Here is a 17,928-nt window from a genome sequence, read left to right as displayed (position 1 = left end):
TTTTTTTTTTTTAAGAAAGGCGTGAAGTAGATATAATAAATAATAAAAGATAATAAAAATAGATATATGCCACGAATTTAACGTGAGCCTTGTTGTAACACCAAGCATCTCCTTGACATGTCATTCATGACTACCTGGCCTGACTGGAAGCAGACTTGAGATGCGAAAGCCAATCATCGCGAGACTTCCGTGTCGAGTATTACAAAGCCTATGCTGTCAGCGTGAAATCTCGTGAGATCTCCTCTCCGCTCCGTCTCCTCTCCGTGTCAGCTCGCAAGGTAAGCCAGATATGTTAAATTTGTTTGATTGTGACAGATCGAAACGCTTCGAAATGGTTCTGACGGATGAAATGCTGCTTTTACGCTTAGTAGAATTGGGCAAAGCGTCTTATATCGCTGTTGGAAAGGGAGAGGCGACAGGCCTTCCGCGGGGCGAACGGGCACGTCGCGTCTCTTTAAATGAATGGGGGTCTTTAGCCTCTTCATACATTATGACTGCCTTGTTTTACGTTCGGATTATAATTGCGACCGATTTGTGATTCTGCATAACTGAACATTTTTTATCCATCTGCTCGCTGCCAAACGCGTCTCTCCATGGTAAAGCTCCGATCTTTGTATCTTACGCCGACATTGTGAAAGGGTCGTAGGCCTTTTTGAGATCCAGATTGCTTTGATTGACCGGCAATAATTGTATTTATATCCATATGGATGTTTTTGACAAGCACCATCGTGCTGAATCAAATATAGACATCCGTCCAGGGCTGTGAGACCAAAATTGGTCGATGGGGTCTCGTGCGCGGGTTTAGGAAAACATGAGCTTTTTGATTCGTTTCGAAACAAGGAGCGTTTAGTTTGTTATCAAATAAGTGTGGAAAAAAATATTCCTGTGTTTTCAGCGGAGGGTGTTTGTTGGAGGTGGGTATGGCCGTCAGCACCATGGACAGCGCAACCGGAGTCAGACACCCGCAGCTTCCGTAGATCGTTATCAGATTATTAACCATCTAAACGAGATTCTCTCATGCAAATCTTCGCGAACATATTGTACACACTGGAAAAAATGACTAGTAATATTTGCTTAATTTTTATTTCGCAAGTTTTTGCCCACAGTTTTTCTAAGTAAATTTAATGGTGTAATATTTAGTAAAATCTACTTAACTTTATGATATAATATTGAATAAAGTGAGTAAATTTAACGTACACATTTCAGTTACAAAAATACAGTAACTTTTACTTACAAATCTAATGTAAATGGTACGTAAAAAAATAAATAAAAAATATGTGAATATTTTATTAGAACATTTCACATTTAGAATTGTTCTTATAAACACATATTTAATCAAGGAGGTACCACCTGACATAGGGAAGCTTAATGCATTCTCTGTAGTCTATTAGACAACATCCCCTTGCATTACTGATGACAGAAACAATATTCAGAGTGCACGCAAACCTCAACTCTTGATGCACAAAACATGATGACGGTAACAACCAACAGGTCAGTTTTTTGATAGTCAACCAGTCATTTTGAGTAGAAAATGAACTTCAGACTTCACAAAGCAAGAACTTACCAAATGTAACAACAAAATCAACAATAAAAATGGTGCACTGTAAATAAACTTGGTGCAAACAGTGAAACCATGCAAGCTCATTAGTTATTCAAGCATCCTGGGGATACCAGTTACAAAAAGTTAAATAAAATGTACTTATTTACCTGTGAAATCTTCTCAAATTAGCGAATAAATATGATGTTTTCTGCTTGAAGATTGATACACGAGGACGCATTATAAAGTTAACAAACAATCATACATAATATTTACCTATGAGGTAGAACATTCATTTTTACATGTTTGACTTTAGTACAACTAATTTACCTAATATTTTTACGTTTACGCTTTATTCTATAACTTATTCAATGTAGAAATTACTTAATCTTTGCTGCTATTTTTACTTCAGCACAAAATATATTTTGTTAGTGCATAAAGTAAGGTTTATTACAGGTTACGCACCTCAAATATTTATTACATTTTGTCGTGGTTATATATAGGCAAGACCGGGTTAGTTGTCACACTTTTTATTCCAGTGAATATTTCTCAGGGTTGGTTTATTTTTGGAAGTACATTTCTTTGTTGTCCTACACCTTAAAGTCTTGGCTAAAAAAAGATATTGAACATTTCCACCCTTATTGCCCAGGGGAAAAAAGACAGTTCAGACTTTATGAGACCACAGGACCAAAATAGCAGGGCATGTTGTCACACTAAATGGGGTTAAGCTGTTATTGTGGAAACTTATATTTAAAAAGCCTATTATTTGCTTTTCAGCCAGATTCAATCATTAAAACAATTCTGAAACAAAGAACAATTCATGGAACAGCAAGACTATAAAAGTTAACATAAAAAATGTAAAACCTTTGTTTTGGATAACAGAAATTGTAATTAATATATTTGATCAAATTAAAAAATTTAAAACACAAATACTCTCGTTAAAATCTACCTTCATTTTATAGTTTACCCTTGCCTTAGTGCGGTTTTATTGGGTTCACTTGCTTACTTATAGTAATAGGTATTACAATAATATGAAGATTCTGGAAATAGATTCTCAAAAATGATTATAAAAATGAATTATAATTCAAGAAAGGTGTTTGAAAACAACATTCAAAACCACTGCTAGAGAAAACAAGCATTTGTTTCATTGAACTTTTGACTCAAAACCTTACCTCAGGTTCTCCGATATAGCTCTTGTGACAACTGTCTTGTGTGGAAACTAGCCCGGTTTCCCCTATACAACAGCACATGTCAGGTAAATGTAATTGCTAGGTTTGACAGACTGAACAATATATTTAATTTCAATTATGAGCTTTATACGTTGACATTGACAAATTAGGGCGGCATGATGAAGAGAGAGTGTGAGTGTGCTGTATCTTGGAGAACTGCGTCTGGGAATGATCAGGGGTGACTGGTGGGGATTCGTGTGAAGGAAGGATATAGAGAGAGGGATGAACAGATTGTGGTACAGCCTGAAGACATGGCAGACTCATAGTTCTTTCAGTTTTATGTGTTTGTGTGTGTTTGTGTGTGTGTGTGTGTGTGTGTGTGTGTGTGTGTGTGTGTGTGTGTGTGTGTGTAATTTTACTGTATGTTCTCATTCTGGCCAACGTGATCTCATTAGTTTTCGTACATGTATTCATACGTTCAGAGGATTCATAAAGATTTTTATTTTCAAAAAGTTGAACATATGAAAGAGTGTTTTTCAGCCTGATCTCATTATTATACATAGCAATTTGTACGTTAATATTTGTTACATTTAAAGTAGGTTTTTGTATGTTTGGATAGAGGCAAAAACGTACAATTTGTAAATTTTGAAAGCATCTAAAATGTAAATTTTTTTTACATATTTACAGCTTTAGAAATATAAAATACCTACGAATCCATTACAAATATACAGTATTTGAATACACAAATCTATTATAAATATATTTGTGTAATGAATTTATTATATATTTATAGTAAATAAATATATTTGTGAATTTTTACTGTTTTATAGATATTTTAGATCCCTTAACCCTAACCCAACCCCTAAACATAACCACTTTTCAACAATATAAAAAGACTTAACAGGCAATGTACATTAACAATATTTTTGTTACAATATATTAGTTTATATATATTTTACAGCTGCTAATCCCACCCTACTCCTTAACCTAACCATAACCATTGCTTAACCATACAAAAAAAACATAACAGGCAGATCAATGTAATCACCATAATTTATTCTGAAAAATGGCAAAATTCAGTACAAAAGTAGTCCAAAGTATGATGTGCTGCATTCGATGTGCTCCCTTACTGCATACAATAGTTTTGTGTGAAGTATAAAGTGGAATATAAGTTATTAATCGTTGAAAATCTCCTGATCACACGCGTAACGGCGCTGTTATATCTTGTATATGGCGGATGGAGATGGAGATGGTTGAATATAAGGCTTGAATTTGTGTCTAATCCACATACAAAGGGATCTGGAGATTTGGATTATAGCGAACAAATTAAATTGATTACTTTCATGATTGCTGTATGGTGCTTTTGTGGTTTATTTATTTATTTATTTTGGCACATTCTGAAAACTCATTTTTTGTGTCTCATGGCAAACAAAATAAAAATTAAATGCTTAGTGAATGATTAAACAATTACAGAGCTTTTATTCATTTTAACATTTAAAAGTTTAGTCTTGGTTAAAGTGATATAATCCTTTAAAACATTGAAAGGGCAGCAGAAATCACACAGAACCAAATTAACCCTTCATAATGTCATATCAGGTAAATGCATCAACTGCGTTAAATAAATGTGATGGGATTTAACATTTAAAGGAGCAATATGTAATATATTTACTGTACGAAAGCATAAAATGATCATAATGTTATCAGAGATTTAGGAAACATGCTAAGTTGAAATATTGGCTTCTCCGAAAACAATGCTACAGCCAGTATATTCTACTTTGAAATGTCCGTTCCGGGCCGGAACTTCTGTCCTGTGTGATCCCACACACTGCCCATTTCCCAATAGTATTTTGAATAGATTTGAAACAAGTTAGCGGGCAAACACAGCGCGCTGCAGCCATGGAAGCCAGCAATACATCTAGCTAACATTGACAGAGTTATAAAAAAAAATCCACATGAACTGGTTTATAATTTGCAAACAATAAAAAACATTGCAAACATATACATTAGCTGATCAACTTACAGTGTAAGGCTCGTCACTTGCCATTGTCAGTTTGCTCATTCCTGTTGCGTGTCCTCAACCTGGCAACCCACGTGAGCTTCGAGTCTGGGGAGGAGGGGGCGGGGGAGACAACTCTCTCCAGTATTTTGAATTAGGACTGCTCATTTAACTAATTTCAATGATTATAAATTCAATGAAATTAAAAGATCATTTCCATTAATTCAATATTTATTGATTAAATCCATATATGTAAACATTTGTACATTTCTAAAGGTGTTAATAGGTAAAATAATTATGTTTTAGGTGCTGTCAGTATGTCAATATTGTACGTTTCGGTCTTTATGCAAACGGAAGAAAATGTGTGTTTGCTTGAACCAAACTTCATGTTAGAATACATTCGAATTCTCATGAGATCACATTGAATTTTTAGATGTCAAATTGTCAAATTATTAATTTCAGTGTCTATCCAACCATAAATGTTTTGTGTACATTTGACCTGCAAATACTGTATCTACGAATACAAATGATGTCACCATGTTCTGGCTGCTTGTACATTAAGAAAACTATTAAATATAATAATGTATATACATGGTTTCCGCATTGTAATTGATAGTGAATAACATTTAAATTATTTTTTTTTTTCCCCTATACAGGATTCCAGACACTTTCTCAGCTATATAACCTTTTTAATAGGCTTTCAGTCTATTACCTCAGTGGATTATTCCACACAACAGACTCACAGCTTTCTGGATTGTTATTGGCTAGACGAAGCAAAACATTGAATCATGGGTAATATTTTTGGCAATCTGTTGAAGAGTCTGATAGGAAAGAAAGAGATGAGGATTCTGATGGTCGGATTAGATGCTGCTGGTAAAACCACCATCCTGTACAAATTGAAACTGGGAGAGATCGTAACCACCATCCCAACCATTGGTAAAGTACTTCTCCTTCATCAGCAGATTATTATTGTTGTTGATATCATTGTCATCTAAACAAGAATCTGTACATCTCCAAACATCCTGCAAGGTCTGTTTCCATCATGAGAGAGCTACAATGTCTAGATTCAAAGTTTGTTTGAGACACAGGAGAGATACAACCAATATAAACTATTTAACATTATAAATATATACAGTACATATCGGGAGAATGGGGGCAATTGAACATTTTCAAAGTGGTGACTTCACTTTAAGGTTTAAAAAAATTATTTTGAGGTTTTGAAATTGGGGTGATTAAAATGTTAAGTGTAGCAACATAAACAAAAAAAAATAATATTTGAAAATGATTGAATCTTTAACCTCTTCAACTCTGTGGAGATGCTGGCAGGTCCAAAAGGGGGTGCTATATCATGAATTTTTTAAGTCCCAGGATCAACCTCCGTGAAGTTGGCACCCCATATAATTAAATAATCACCAAAACTATTCCATTCCTTTGTGCTGTGTTTGTGTTGATTTGTGCCGCAAAAATGAACGTTTGCGCTGGTTTGGTGTTTGAGATATTACGCATTTTTTTTGGGGCTGTGTGACGTCACTCTCCACCCCATCTTGCTCAAATCGCTCCTAATCGGTGCCGTTCGTTTGTGCTCGGTTTGTGCTAGTTTGTGGCATATGTGGTATTGTTTGAAAGCTTAGAATCTTAACTTTTCATAGATAACCATCACTTCTGCATTTATCTTACATAAAATAACTGAATATAAAAGTTGGGCCTGGGTAGCTCAGTGGTAAAATACGCTGGCTACCACCACTGGAGTTTGCTAGCTTGCTAGTTCGAATCCCAGGGCGTGCTGAGTGACTCCAGCCAGGTCTCCTAAGCAACCAAATTGGCCCAGTTGCTAGGGAGGGTAGAGTCACATGGGGTAAACTCCTCGTGGTCGCTATAATGTGGTTCGTTCTCGGTGGGGCGTGTGGTGAGTTGAGCGTGGTTGCCGCGGTGGATGGCGTGAAGCCTCCACATGCACTGTGTCTCCGTGGCAACGTGCTCAACAAGCCACGTGATAAGATGCGTGTGTTGATGGTCTCAGACATGGAGGCAACTGGGATTCGTCCTCCGCCACCCAGACAGAGGCAAATCACTACGCGACCATGAGGACTTAAAAGCACATTGGGAATTGGGCGTTCCAAATTGGGAGGGGAAAAAAAATAAACAATTACAAATATATATATGAATATAAAAGTCTTTCAAATAGCACCTAAATAGGCAAGTCATGTATCAAAAGAAAGGGCTCATTCCCAGGAATGTGATTCTACAGCTTATTTTGTTGCCCTAATACCACAGTTTGAAAGATTTTCAAAAGAATCAGAAAGCGAAATATGTGAAATATGAAATATTTCTGTAAGACATTTAATACAAACATCTTTTTTATACACCAATCACTGCTGCTGTAAGCCCCAAATAGCTAAAAACTTTATATCTGCTCTTACCTTTCTATTAGTTTTCTACAAAATGAGCCATTTTTACATGTTTGTGAGCTTGCTTGTGTGAATAATACAATGTTATACCTTTATGGGATCAAAATCCCGTCAAAAGTGTTGCGGTCACGGATCCAAAAATAACAAGTGTGAATCAAAATAATAAGCGTGAATAAAAAAATTATAAGCGCAGATAAAAAAACAATAAGCGCAAAAATAAATAAAAAGAGCAGATCAAAAAATAACAAGCATGAATCAAAAATATATAAACTCATTTAAAATATGCTGCAAAAAAAAAAGAAAAAGAAAAATTAAAGCAAAGTCATCAGAATTGCAAACAAAATCATGTTTTCCTTGGTTATATTTTCTGTTTTTTGTGCTCTCTGACAATTTTGCTCATATTTAAAATTTTTTGTACGCTTAAGCTGTAGTTTTCTTTGCTTTTGTTTCCAGGTTCTGCGTTTGGTTTTCCCTGTTGGTCCACTAATTCTTGATCGACAGCTCCTCTAGCCAATCATTCGAAGACGGGAGGTGACATCACTCCAATGTAACTTCGACAGCTGCTGCTCAATATATTATTTGTGGTTGATAGATATGCTGCTTGTGTCTGTTTTGAGTATTTTCTGCCAGCTCTAGGAAACAATGTGTTGTCCAAGTAGGCCATTATCATAGTCCGTTAACACATGTATCGAGTCAGATGAATTTATTTAGCAGAGTCTTTAGTTTAGGCATTATTTAAGACTTCCTTGTTTGTAGGTTATTGGCTGCATATCTAAAAAAAAAACAAAAAAAACAAGGCTGGGTTGGGTTGGTGTGGATGTGTGATGCATGTTTTTACTAGCTGTACCAATGTCGTCACGAGTTCAGAACTCAACTTTGCATTGGAGTGACGTCACCTCCCCTCTTCGAATGATTGGCTAGAGGAGGAGCTGTCAATCAAGAACTAGTGGACCAATAGGGATGCAAAACGCCCCCTGATTTACATGATACCAAGCGCGGAACTTGGAAATAAAAGCAAAGAAAAATACAGCATAAGCATACAAAAAAATGAAAATATGAGCAAAATTGTCAGAGAGCACACAAAACAGTAATATAACCAAGGAAAATTCTGATGACTTTGATTAAATGTATTTTTTTTTTTATTATTATTATTTGTTTTGTTTGTTTGTTTTTTGCAGCATATTTTAAACGAGTTTATATATTTTTGATTCATGCTTGTTATTTTTTTATCTGCACTAATTATTCTGATCTGCGCTTATTATTTTGATCTGCGCTTTTTATTTATTTTTGCGCTTATTGTTTTTTTATCTGCACTTATTATTTTGATTCACGCTTATTGTTTTTGGATCTGTGACCGCAATACTTTTGACGGGATTTTGATCCCATATATCTTTGATGCCCTGAACAAAATATGTGGTCCAACAGGAATCCAACAGATACATATTGATGACAAAATGTAATCGCATATCATCGCAAAAGGGAGGATCTCAGCTTTCTATTGACACTTAGATGGAGCTTCTAGTCAGAGGCCAAGATACATAATGAAACAGTGGGTGTGGTGCATGAACTGAAAATTCACAAAAAGGCTGAATGAAATGACTGAATGTCTATGGACGAACACATCTGTGAGGGCTAAAATGCATTAGAGAGCCACCTATATTTCAGATCTGCATATTGTGACGGAAGGTGATAGAGGAAAAATTCTTTTTTCTAGTACTTTCTGCCATGTAGTGGAATAAAATAAGACTTGGAGATAGAGATGGAGATAGAGCAAACAGAAAATTATCATTATACAAATATTATTTATAAATATAAATATAAATTATTTAAAAATATAATTTTTTTTTATTTCTATTCATCAAAAGATTGTAAACATGTACAATATTATTTATGAATCATATATTATGAAAATAATTTATTTTGGGGGTTTTCTGAAAACTTAGACCAATTTTTGGCAATTAGTCCATAGGTGTGAGTGGTGAGCTTTTAAATTTGAATTTGAGTAATTGCAGGCGATTGCCCAAAAATGCCCCAGAGTTGAAGAGGTTTGAACACATGACGCATCTTGTTGAATACAGTTTCATTCTTATTAGATGATCAATATATTTAGCTATTTTCAAATCATTATATTGTAAGTTCTAATATAATGTTTTGCTTTAACACATTTTGTAGAATAAAAGAAATATTAAAAAAATATTAAAGCATGATTGTGATTACTTTGAGGTATACTCTTATTGGTGGTATAGTGGGTTAATAAAATGTTACAGTTGCCCCCGTATTGGTGGCGACTGTAACACTCTTGTAACACTTGTAATACTTTTGTATTAAATTCAAAATTATGATCTAGTCTTTCTTAATGTAGATATATTAAAGGTACTATTACTGTACAGGCACATGTCACACATGTGATTGTAATTGTACCAAAAGATGGCAGGTCAATTTATAGTAGTCTGTTACTGTGAGTTATGAAGGAAAGTGTAAGTAAATAATGTTACAATCCCTACATATATCTGGAGGAATTCATTTTGCAGTTAATATTGTTTATTATAGTTTAATGTAATTGAATTTTACCATCTAAAATAGCAAAATTATGTTGTACTTTTGATTTACAATATAAGATTGTCATCTTTGTGTTTGTTTCAGGCTTTAATGTGGAGACTGTGGAATATAAGAACATTAGCTTCACTGTATGGGATGTGGGCGGTCAGGATAAGATCAGACCACTCTGGAGACACTACTTTCAAAATACACAGGGTGAGATACACACACTCGTGTTGAATTAAGTTGTCTGTGTAAATAACTGTAATTCAGTTCACCTGGGTAATTTGTGTTAAAGGGGTCATGACATGAGGCATAACATTTTCCTTGATCTTTTGACACATATGAGGTCATTGTACTGTAAAAAAATACTGTAAGTTTCAAAACTCAAAACTTCCTTCTCACTACAAAAAGGGCATTTGTTGAAACCAAGCTGCCAAATCTCTCTCTCTAATTCCTCCACATTATGATGTCACACTGTGGTAGACATTTACATCTGACCGCCTCCACAACAATACAATCACTTCCGTAGCCTTGACCAGTAGCGGTGAGCAGTGAGGTGGCAAGAGAAGAGAGCAGGTCAGTCAAGAGCAGAGAGCCAATCATAACAGTGGACGTTTACTGTCAAGTCTTAAAGGAGAAGCAACACCAAAAAAGAGCGTTTCTGACAGAGGGTCAGAATGAGGGTGAAAAATGATCATGTTTAACAAATATATGACTGTTTTTGTGCCAACTGAACCTCCAGAAACATATTAAAATAATAAGAAAAACTAATGGCATAACCTCTTTAATGGTGGCTGCAAACACACACTGCGTTTACACTGCTGTGGCTGTGCAGAGCAAAGCATCTAGCCATCTTGCAAACATGTTTACATACAAAATAACTTCAGACACCTTATTCATATATAAATTAATACATAAATTATATTCAATTTATAGCAAAGCAGTACATAGCAGAATACAACCCCTTTATGTTGTGTGTTAATGTTTGTTGAAATTTCATAAGTCTTTTTCTATATTTCTGCTCTCTTTTCTTAGGGCTTATCTTTGTGGTTGATAGTAACGATCGGGAGAGAGTTAACGAGGCAAGGGAGGAGTTAATGAGGATGCTCGCAGAGGACGAATTGCGTGATGCCGTTCTTCTTGTTTTTGCAAACAAACAGGTAATCCAACTTTTCTTGACATATTCTCGCCATATTTATGGCTGAAGTTTTTCAATTGTGTCAGTATCCAATAAAAATTTTAAAGGTGCTATAACCAATTTTTTTGAATACCAGGTATAAAATGTCCCTACAAAATAGGGATGAGTATCACCAACCACCTGATACGATATGATAGTTTTCACAATAATTCACGTTATCCTAATTGTATAGTGACTGATACTGCGGCAAACGCACTAGAGAGACCCGGCATGTCAGCAAGAGAAAGAGTGAATCATGCGGCTTCAGTTTAATTCGCTTTCAGGCCTCATAGAAGCGTCTCTGACAGCACTGAGAAGCGCCGGTCGTGGTTGTGCTTATTTATACAACCTGCTTCTTTATTACTGAATTGTTGGACATGAAATTAATATACAAACAGATGAATAAAAATAATGATACATAGATCTAAATTATCGATACAACATGGTAAGGAAAAAGTATTGCGACTAACTGTACTAACTGACAGATATCACTGAAATAGGTGTCTAGAAAACTAGCCAATTGGAAACACTCTGTCTGTTAATCAGTTTGTGCATTTGGGTTTGCTGACATGTCCAGCCTGATCACATGAAAATCACTGTGGCGACATTTTTGCCTAATGATATTACATGGTTCCTTACACATATCGCTGCAGTTCCAAGGTGAAATGTCCACTGAGGGGCGCTAAAAGCAAGGTAAAATTTACCCAAACAGATTATGTTTTTAAAGGTTAATGCTCTTGTGAGTTTTAAATAAAAAAACCTACCTCCCTTCCCTAAGCCTTAAACATAAACATAACTGATTGTGAAATAATAATAAAACAAAATTGCTGAAGCAACCACATTATTTTGTAGTGCTGCTTTGACACTTTCGACTCACGTGTCGACTCGCATGCTCTTCAGGACTCGTACCTTGGTCCTCTGCTTTGCAAGTGCAGCATTCTATCAGTTGAGCTACTGTGCAATTTGATCGCACTTGAACAAGCTTGTAAACGTAGTTAGTAATGTAATGCAAATGCTAAATGTATCGTCATACGCTATAATAAAAGCAACCTGGTCTCATAGAATGAACGTTACTCTATATACATTTTTGCAAACTGACTTGTAGGTGCCGCTTTCTATGTTTCGCTGCAGTTTCCTGATGAAATGTACACTAGGGGAGCTACAACAACTGTGTGGTTTAATCATTGTCACACAAATCACGAGTACAATTGCTGATTTAGATTTTATAAAAACTTATTTTTTGCTCTATTACTCACCCCTCACTATGTTGTGATATCAAAACACTTTTACTTTAGTGCATGATTTGAAAAACAGAACATTGTAAAACTTGTAATACAGACCCACCTACATATACACACTTATTCCTTTGTCTTTAGCTTGCTTGGTAGCTCACCTGATAGAGCGTCAGACTTTAGGCTCAATGGCTGTGGTTCAAGCCCAACCAGTAAAGCGTGAAAATGGAAGCTTGGCATCATGAAATTTACGTGAACATGACAACATTTTTGCAATTCAAAATGTACGTGCTGTATATGACATTTGGCTGCAGGTTTTCATTTAAATGTCCACCTGGTGGCGCTAAAAGCAAGTAAAATGGTGTCATTTTCAGATGCGGTTTTAAGGTGAATTTTAGATTAAAATTTTTTTAAAACATACTTCCCTAACCTAAATCTTTTGCCTGAACCTAACCAATAGTGTTTTAAAATATAAATGAGATGTTTACCAAATCAATGCCTAAACCTAAACATTCATTTTTTTATATATATAGGTGAGTCTGTAATAAAAGCATTAAAATTTATTGTTTTTCAAAAGATGTGTTTGAGTAAAAGTGTGTCGATATCATAAAACAGCAGATTCTGAGTAATAGAGAAAAAATTAAGTATTTATGAAGTAATAATCAGCCATTAAAATCATGATTTGCGTGAAAGTGAATAAAATATACAGTTGTTGTAGCACCTTTAGTGTTAATTTCTCCTGGAAACTGCAGGAAATTGTACCCTGAGACACGTTTAACAAGTTTTGCAAAAATGTATATAGAGTCACGTTTTCACTATGAGACCTGGTTGGAAAATGGCAAAGAAGCGACACAAAATTACATGGTTGTTTCTGTTAATGTATGTATTCTTTGATTTTTTTTTTTTTTTTGCATTTTAAAACACTGTCGATTAGGGTTAGGTGTTGGTTGAGGGTAAAGATGTCTGTTTTTTATCTTTTCGGACACTATTGGTTAAGTTTAGGGTACAGTTTTAGGTTAGGAAGGTACATTTTACTTATTAAAACCTCCATCTAAAATTCACCTTAAAAGAATTTAGTCTGATTACGACCTCATTTCGCTCGGTTTTGCCGCCCCCCACTGGACATTTCACTTGAAAACTGCAGCCAAACGTGTAATGAAACACATCATTTCAGTTTTGCAAAAACATTGCAATGCTCATGTTAATTTCATGAGACCAGGCTGAATAAAAGTGTATGTATTTATGAAGTGATAACCTGCCATTTGTGTGAAACAGAAAAAAAGGTTGTTGTTGTAGCGCCTCTCGTGTTAATTTCACCTGGAAACTGCCGCGATAAGTACAAGCCACTTAAAAATAATTTTGCAAAAATGTAGGTAACGTGGTTCTGTGAGACCAAGTTGGACATTTCCAAAGGATATTTTGGAGAGACGGTGTGTGGTTGAAGATAGTAAATTGGCTGAAATTGCTTACAGCACCTTTAAAGAAATAGTTCACCTAAAAATTTTTATTTACTCATCATTTTGTCAGTCTCATGTCATCCCAGATGTGTATGACTTTCTTTTATCTGCAGAACAGATTTTTAGAAGAATATTTCAGCTCTGTTGGTCCTCACAAAACAAGTGAATGGATACCAAAAGTTTGAAGCTCCAAAAAGCACATAAAGGCAGCATACAAGTAATCCATACGACTTCAGTGGTTAAATCTATATCTTCAGAAGCGATATAATAGGTGTGGGTGAGAAACAGATCTTTTTTTCTATAAATTGTCCTCCCTGCCCAATAGGTGGCGATATGCACAAAGAATGCGAATTGCCAAAAACAAAAGTTTTTGGTACTTATTCGCTTGTATTGTGAGGACCAACAGAGCTAAAACAAAATTTTTTCTAAAAATCTTCATTTGTGTTCAGCAGACGAAGGAAATTCATCTGGAATGGTATGAGGATGAGAAAATGAGAGAACAAACATGGGAATTTTCCAATCAGTGGGTATTTGCAAACCGGGATGGGCGTTTTTCAGCTGCTTTACACGATTTGCCTACTACACTGAGATTCCCTACTTTCATTGGATAGTTCAGAAATGCCTAGTTGGGTTTGGAAATGCCCACTGATTACTACATTGTGATTCCCTACTTTCATTGGATAGTTGAAAAACGCCCATCCAGGTTTGAAAACGCCCACAGATTGGGAAGCCCCCATTATTGTTCCACAGAGACCTACTTTGAAAGTGATGAAAAAATTTTCATTTTTGGGTGAACTGACCCATTAACTCTACTACTTATGTTGATAATTTTATTGCCTTATTCTGTCTGAAAATTATTGAAAATGACCAGGAAATGGTCCTGATTAAAGACAACTATTGAGTTTGGAAAAACACGTAATAAATGCTTTCGCTATAGGATCTGCCAAACGCTATGAATGCTGCTGAGATCACAGACAAACTCGGCCTCCACTCGCTCCGCCATCGCAACTGGTATATACAAGCGACCTGTGCGACCAGCGGTGATGGTTTGTATGAAGGGCTTGACTGGCTCGCCAATCAGCTCAAGAATAAGAAATGAGGGGCAGGGTTTTCATTATGTGGGCGTATCTCACTTTGGGAAAGGTGTGGGACTAATTTGGCCTTTGGAATCGTTTTGTTTTGTTTTTCTTTGTTTAATGTGGTTTATTTTTTGTTTTATTTTGGCAAATATGTGGTTTATAGAGCCTTCCATGCTCTGTATGTATGCACACACAGTTACACGCACACATGCACACCAACCTGTGTCTAATTTCCTTTGTTGACTTCCATTTTTACTGTATGATGAACCGTGTGATAATACAGTGTCAGTATAAAGCATCAATGTTTGGTCAATAACTCTCTCTCTCTCTCCCTCACTCACTCACCTTCTTTCTGTATTTACAATCGGTGATCATTGGTGTCCTTGACTGCCACAAAAAAAGATTTTTTGATATGCAATTCACTGTGCTCATGTATTATGTAATATGCTCATATATTTCCTTGATTTGTCAGAACAACCTCTCTACGCTCTATTTTCAGTATATGCAACAATAATGCAGTTTGCCTCCTGCATATATTCCACGTCTGTGATTACGTTAGGTACCATGCTGTGTAGTGTATGGCTCAGTCTCCCAGTGTCGTGATTAAGCGTTGTGTTGTAGTAGACGGTAGAACTGCATGTGTGTGTTTTAGTCACACAGAGCTGCTCGGTGTTGCATGCTGCTTTGTAGCTGTGCTGTAATAGAAATGATTCAGTGATTGGACTGAATGTAGAATGAACATAGAGTCTTTATCTTGTCTTAAATCTGTTTCTGCAGATATCGCTTGCCTAAATTGTGAACGTGGTGCTGTTGTTCCATCCATTGTAAACATGCGTAACTAGAAATCTGTAAATAATGCTCAAGTTTTCAATCAAATGCCCTTTTATTTCATTATAGAACTGGCTAATTGTTGCATGGGTAAAATGGTATTGTTGAGTCACAAACATTATTTGCATGGCTTGCATGCTGTACTGTTAGTTAGATAGATAGATAGATAGATAGATAGGTAGATAGACAGATAGATAGACAGATAGATAGATAGATAGATAGTTTAGCTGCAACCACTAATTTGCCACTGATATTACATTATTATGACGCTAAACTGTTGTTTTTTTGCATTCGCACGTTGACAATTTTAGTTCATACAAGTGAATAGCAGAAAAACAGCACACACACTTGTACACAAAACTCGGGTAAATCAGTGGTCTATGGCAAACTGCATTTTCTATGTATTGCATGAGGCTTTGGGGTGTTTAATGCTCGTAACGTGAAGTTTTGTGGGTTCAGACATGTCAACATCTCACCCCATTGAATGTGAATTTTGTTGAATCTATGCTGGTGTGCTGACACATTTTGGCTTTATTTATACCTTGTTTAATAAGTAGAGTTCAGAGAAAAATATATGAATAATATATTTAGGCAAATCATGCTGCTTTTTTCCATTAATGTTGGATATTCTTATTCCATTTACATGCTAACACTTCAGTTTATATGAAACATCACTAACACAAAAGATATGTGTTACTAATATATAGCATGGACAAATGTGAAATCAATCGCTAACATACTGTATTTGACCATACTAGCTCGTGTAAATACAGCAAACACATTTATCCTGCATTGCTTATGTGTTTGTAATTCATTTTTCACACAAATCTAATACTAACACTGTATGTGTCTAGTTCCTTGTTTGTTCTTTGGGTAAAGCATTGTTCTTGCATTGCTTTGCATATTATTTTAAGCTAAAACTACCTACCACAACCTAAAATGTGTGTATAAATGACACTGACAATGCAGACCAGTTTGAAGGTTCAGTTGTGTAGGGTGTGGGTGATGCAGGAATGAGAGTTACCAAGACAACTTTGCTACTGAGCAAGATGCTTAAACTCTAATTGTTCAGTTTGGCTATGGGACATAAGCATAGTTAGCTTAACACTGTGCAGTTTGTCCACCAATATTAGTTCAGCATCTAATGTAAACCAACCTCATGAAAAGTCTGAGAGGTGGCTAATTCATATGAATTCGTACGATTTGTTGATGTGAAAATCCCTGGAAGTTTAATGCAGAAGTAAGCGAATTTTATGCTCATACCCAAACCCCATATCTAAACCTAACCATAGAGCAGAGTCCCAAAGCATAATTTGAAGCAGAAAGAATATGAATGATGTAAGAAAGTAATTGCCACGTTTTAGGAGGAGACGTTTTGGGATAGTCACCTGATTGGCTGTTGTGAAAGTCGTACGAATTCATACGATTTAGCCACATCTGTACGATTTCTCTGTGAGAGTGTGTTAATGTAAATGGTACAAGGCCATTTATACACAAAGCTCTTAGTCTACTGTGTGAATTGTCCAGTCTGTTAAGTTTCGTGGCCTTATCATCTTACAAAAGTATGTTTTCACAAGGTTATTTATTAACTAAGTTATTAGGTCACTAAGTTACTTTTTAGTTTTGAGTTGATATGGGCACAAAAGGGGTTATATCTCAAATAATACACCGTTTTGCTTGATTTTGAAGGGGGAAAAGCATTTATTCTTTGCATTAAATCGTTTGTGTGCTTACCGAATAGCTATAGGGTTGATCTTTTAGAATGTTCAAAAGTTTTATTTTCCTTCTTCAATATTATATTTTTATTTATTTATTTATTTTGGTGAGTATTCTGGTGAATGTGTTTTTACCTCTGTGTGCTTATGCTTTTTCTTGATTTTTTCTTGTGTTAGGTAAATTATTTTGATGGATTATACAGTGTCTGTGAACATAATCAATGAAGGGGTAAACAACTTCTCATTGAAAAAATAAAAATACATAGAACTCTTAGAAATCATGGAAGAAATGTGTAACTGTCTGTTACAGTGGATGAAGAAAGATTTCTGTTGATTATGATGATGTAGACACCAAAATCTTTCTCTCACTACAATCCTTTGACTGTAACCTACACTCGAATAAAAACATGGAAATTACCATCCTGTTGTGCCCATAATTTTCTTTGGCATCTATATTTTTCTGTTCTATATTTTTTATTTTTTCAGTGCTATTTTCAGCTGAGCAATAGTGGTGTTGATACAGATAACCTGCAAGCAAACTATTTCTTGTTTTTATATATTAGAATTTTACCATTTATTTATAAGTGAACACACTGACCTTATTTAATTCATATAACTTTTAATGAATGATTATAATGGACACCGTTGCCTTGTTTTCAAACCTGCCACTTTTTGCGTGAAGGATGGTTAATGACTGCATGATTGTGTATTATGTTCTAATTGAACTATACTAGGAGCCAGATCAGATCTAATTTTAAATAAAAATGATTTAATTAATTATATTAATCG

General features: G+C 35.3%; 1 protein-coding gene across 1 annotated transcript; it reads left to right on the top strand.

Annotated features, from left to right (window-relative positions):
• The first annotated feature begins 215 nt into the window (after positions 1-215).
• LOC127449099 (ADP-ribosylation factor 3) lies at positions 216-17,556 on the top strand. Its single transcript, XM_051712262.1, has 5 exons — positions 216-278; positions 5,359-5,638; positions 9,754-9,864; positions 10,687-10,811; positions 14,455-17,556. Exons 2-5 carry the CDS (start codon positions 5,491-5,493, stop codon positions 14,614-14,616), a joined length of 546 nt encoding a protein of 181 aa, XP_051568222.1. The 5' UTR covers positions 216-278; positions 5,359-5,490; the 3' UTR covers positions 14,617-17,556.
• The last annotated feature ends 372 nt before the right edge of the window (positions 17,557-17,928 follow it).

The sequence above is a fragment of the Myxocyprinus asiaticus genome, chromosome 12, assembly GCF_019703515.2.
Source record: "Myxocyprinus asiaticus isolate MX2 ecotype Aquarium Trade chromosome 12, UBuf_Myxa_2, whole genome shotgun sequence".
Taxonomy (NCBI): Eukaryota; Metazoa; Chordata; class Actinopteri; order Cypriniformes; family Catostomidae; genus Myxocyprinus; species Myxocyprinus asiaticus.
Note: the sequence above shows the minus strand (reverse complement) of the source record. Positions and strands in the feature narration are given on the sequence as shown.

Excerpts from the sequence above, each read along its gene's own strand:
- LOC127449099 (XM_051712262.1), top strand. The coding sequence starts at position 5,491 with ATGGGTAATATTTTTGGCAATCTGTTGAAGAGTCTGATAGGAAAGAAA. Across the intron at positions 5,639-9,753 it reads AACCACCATCCCAACCATTG|GCTTTAATGTGGAGACTGTG; the intron begins GTAAAGTACTTC and ends TGTTTGTTTCAG. Across the intron at positions 10,812-14,454 it reads TTGTTTTTGCAAACAAACAG|GATCTGCCAAACGCTATGAA; the intron begins GTAATCCAACTT and ends CTTTCGCTATAG.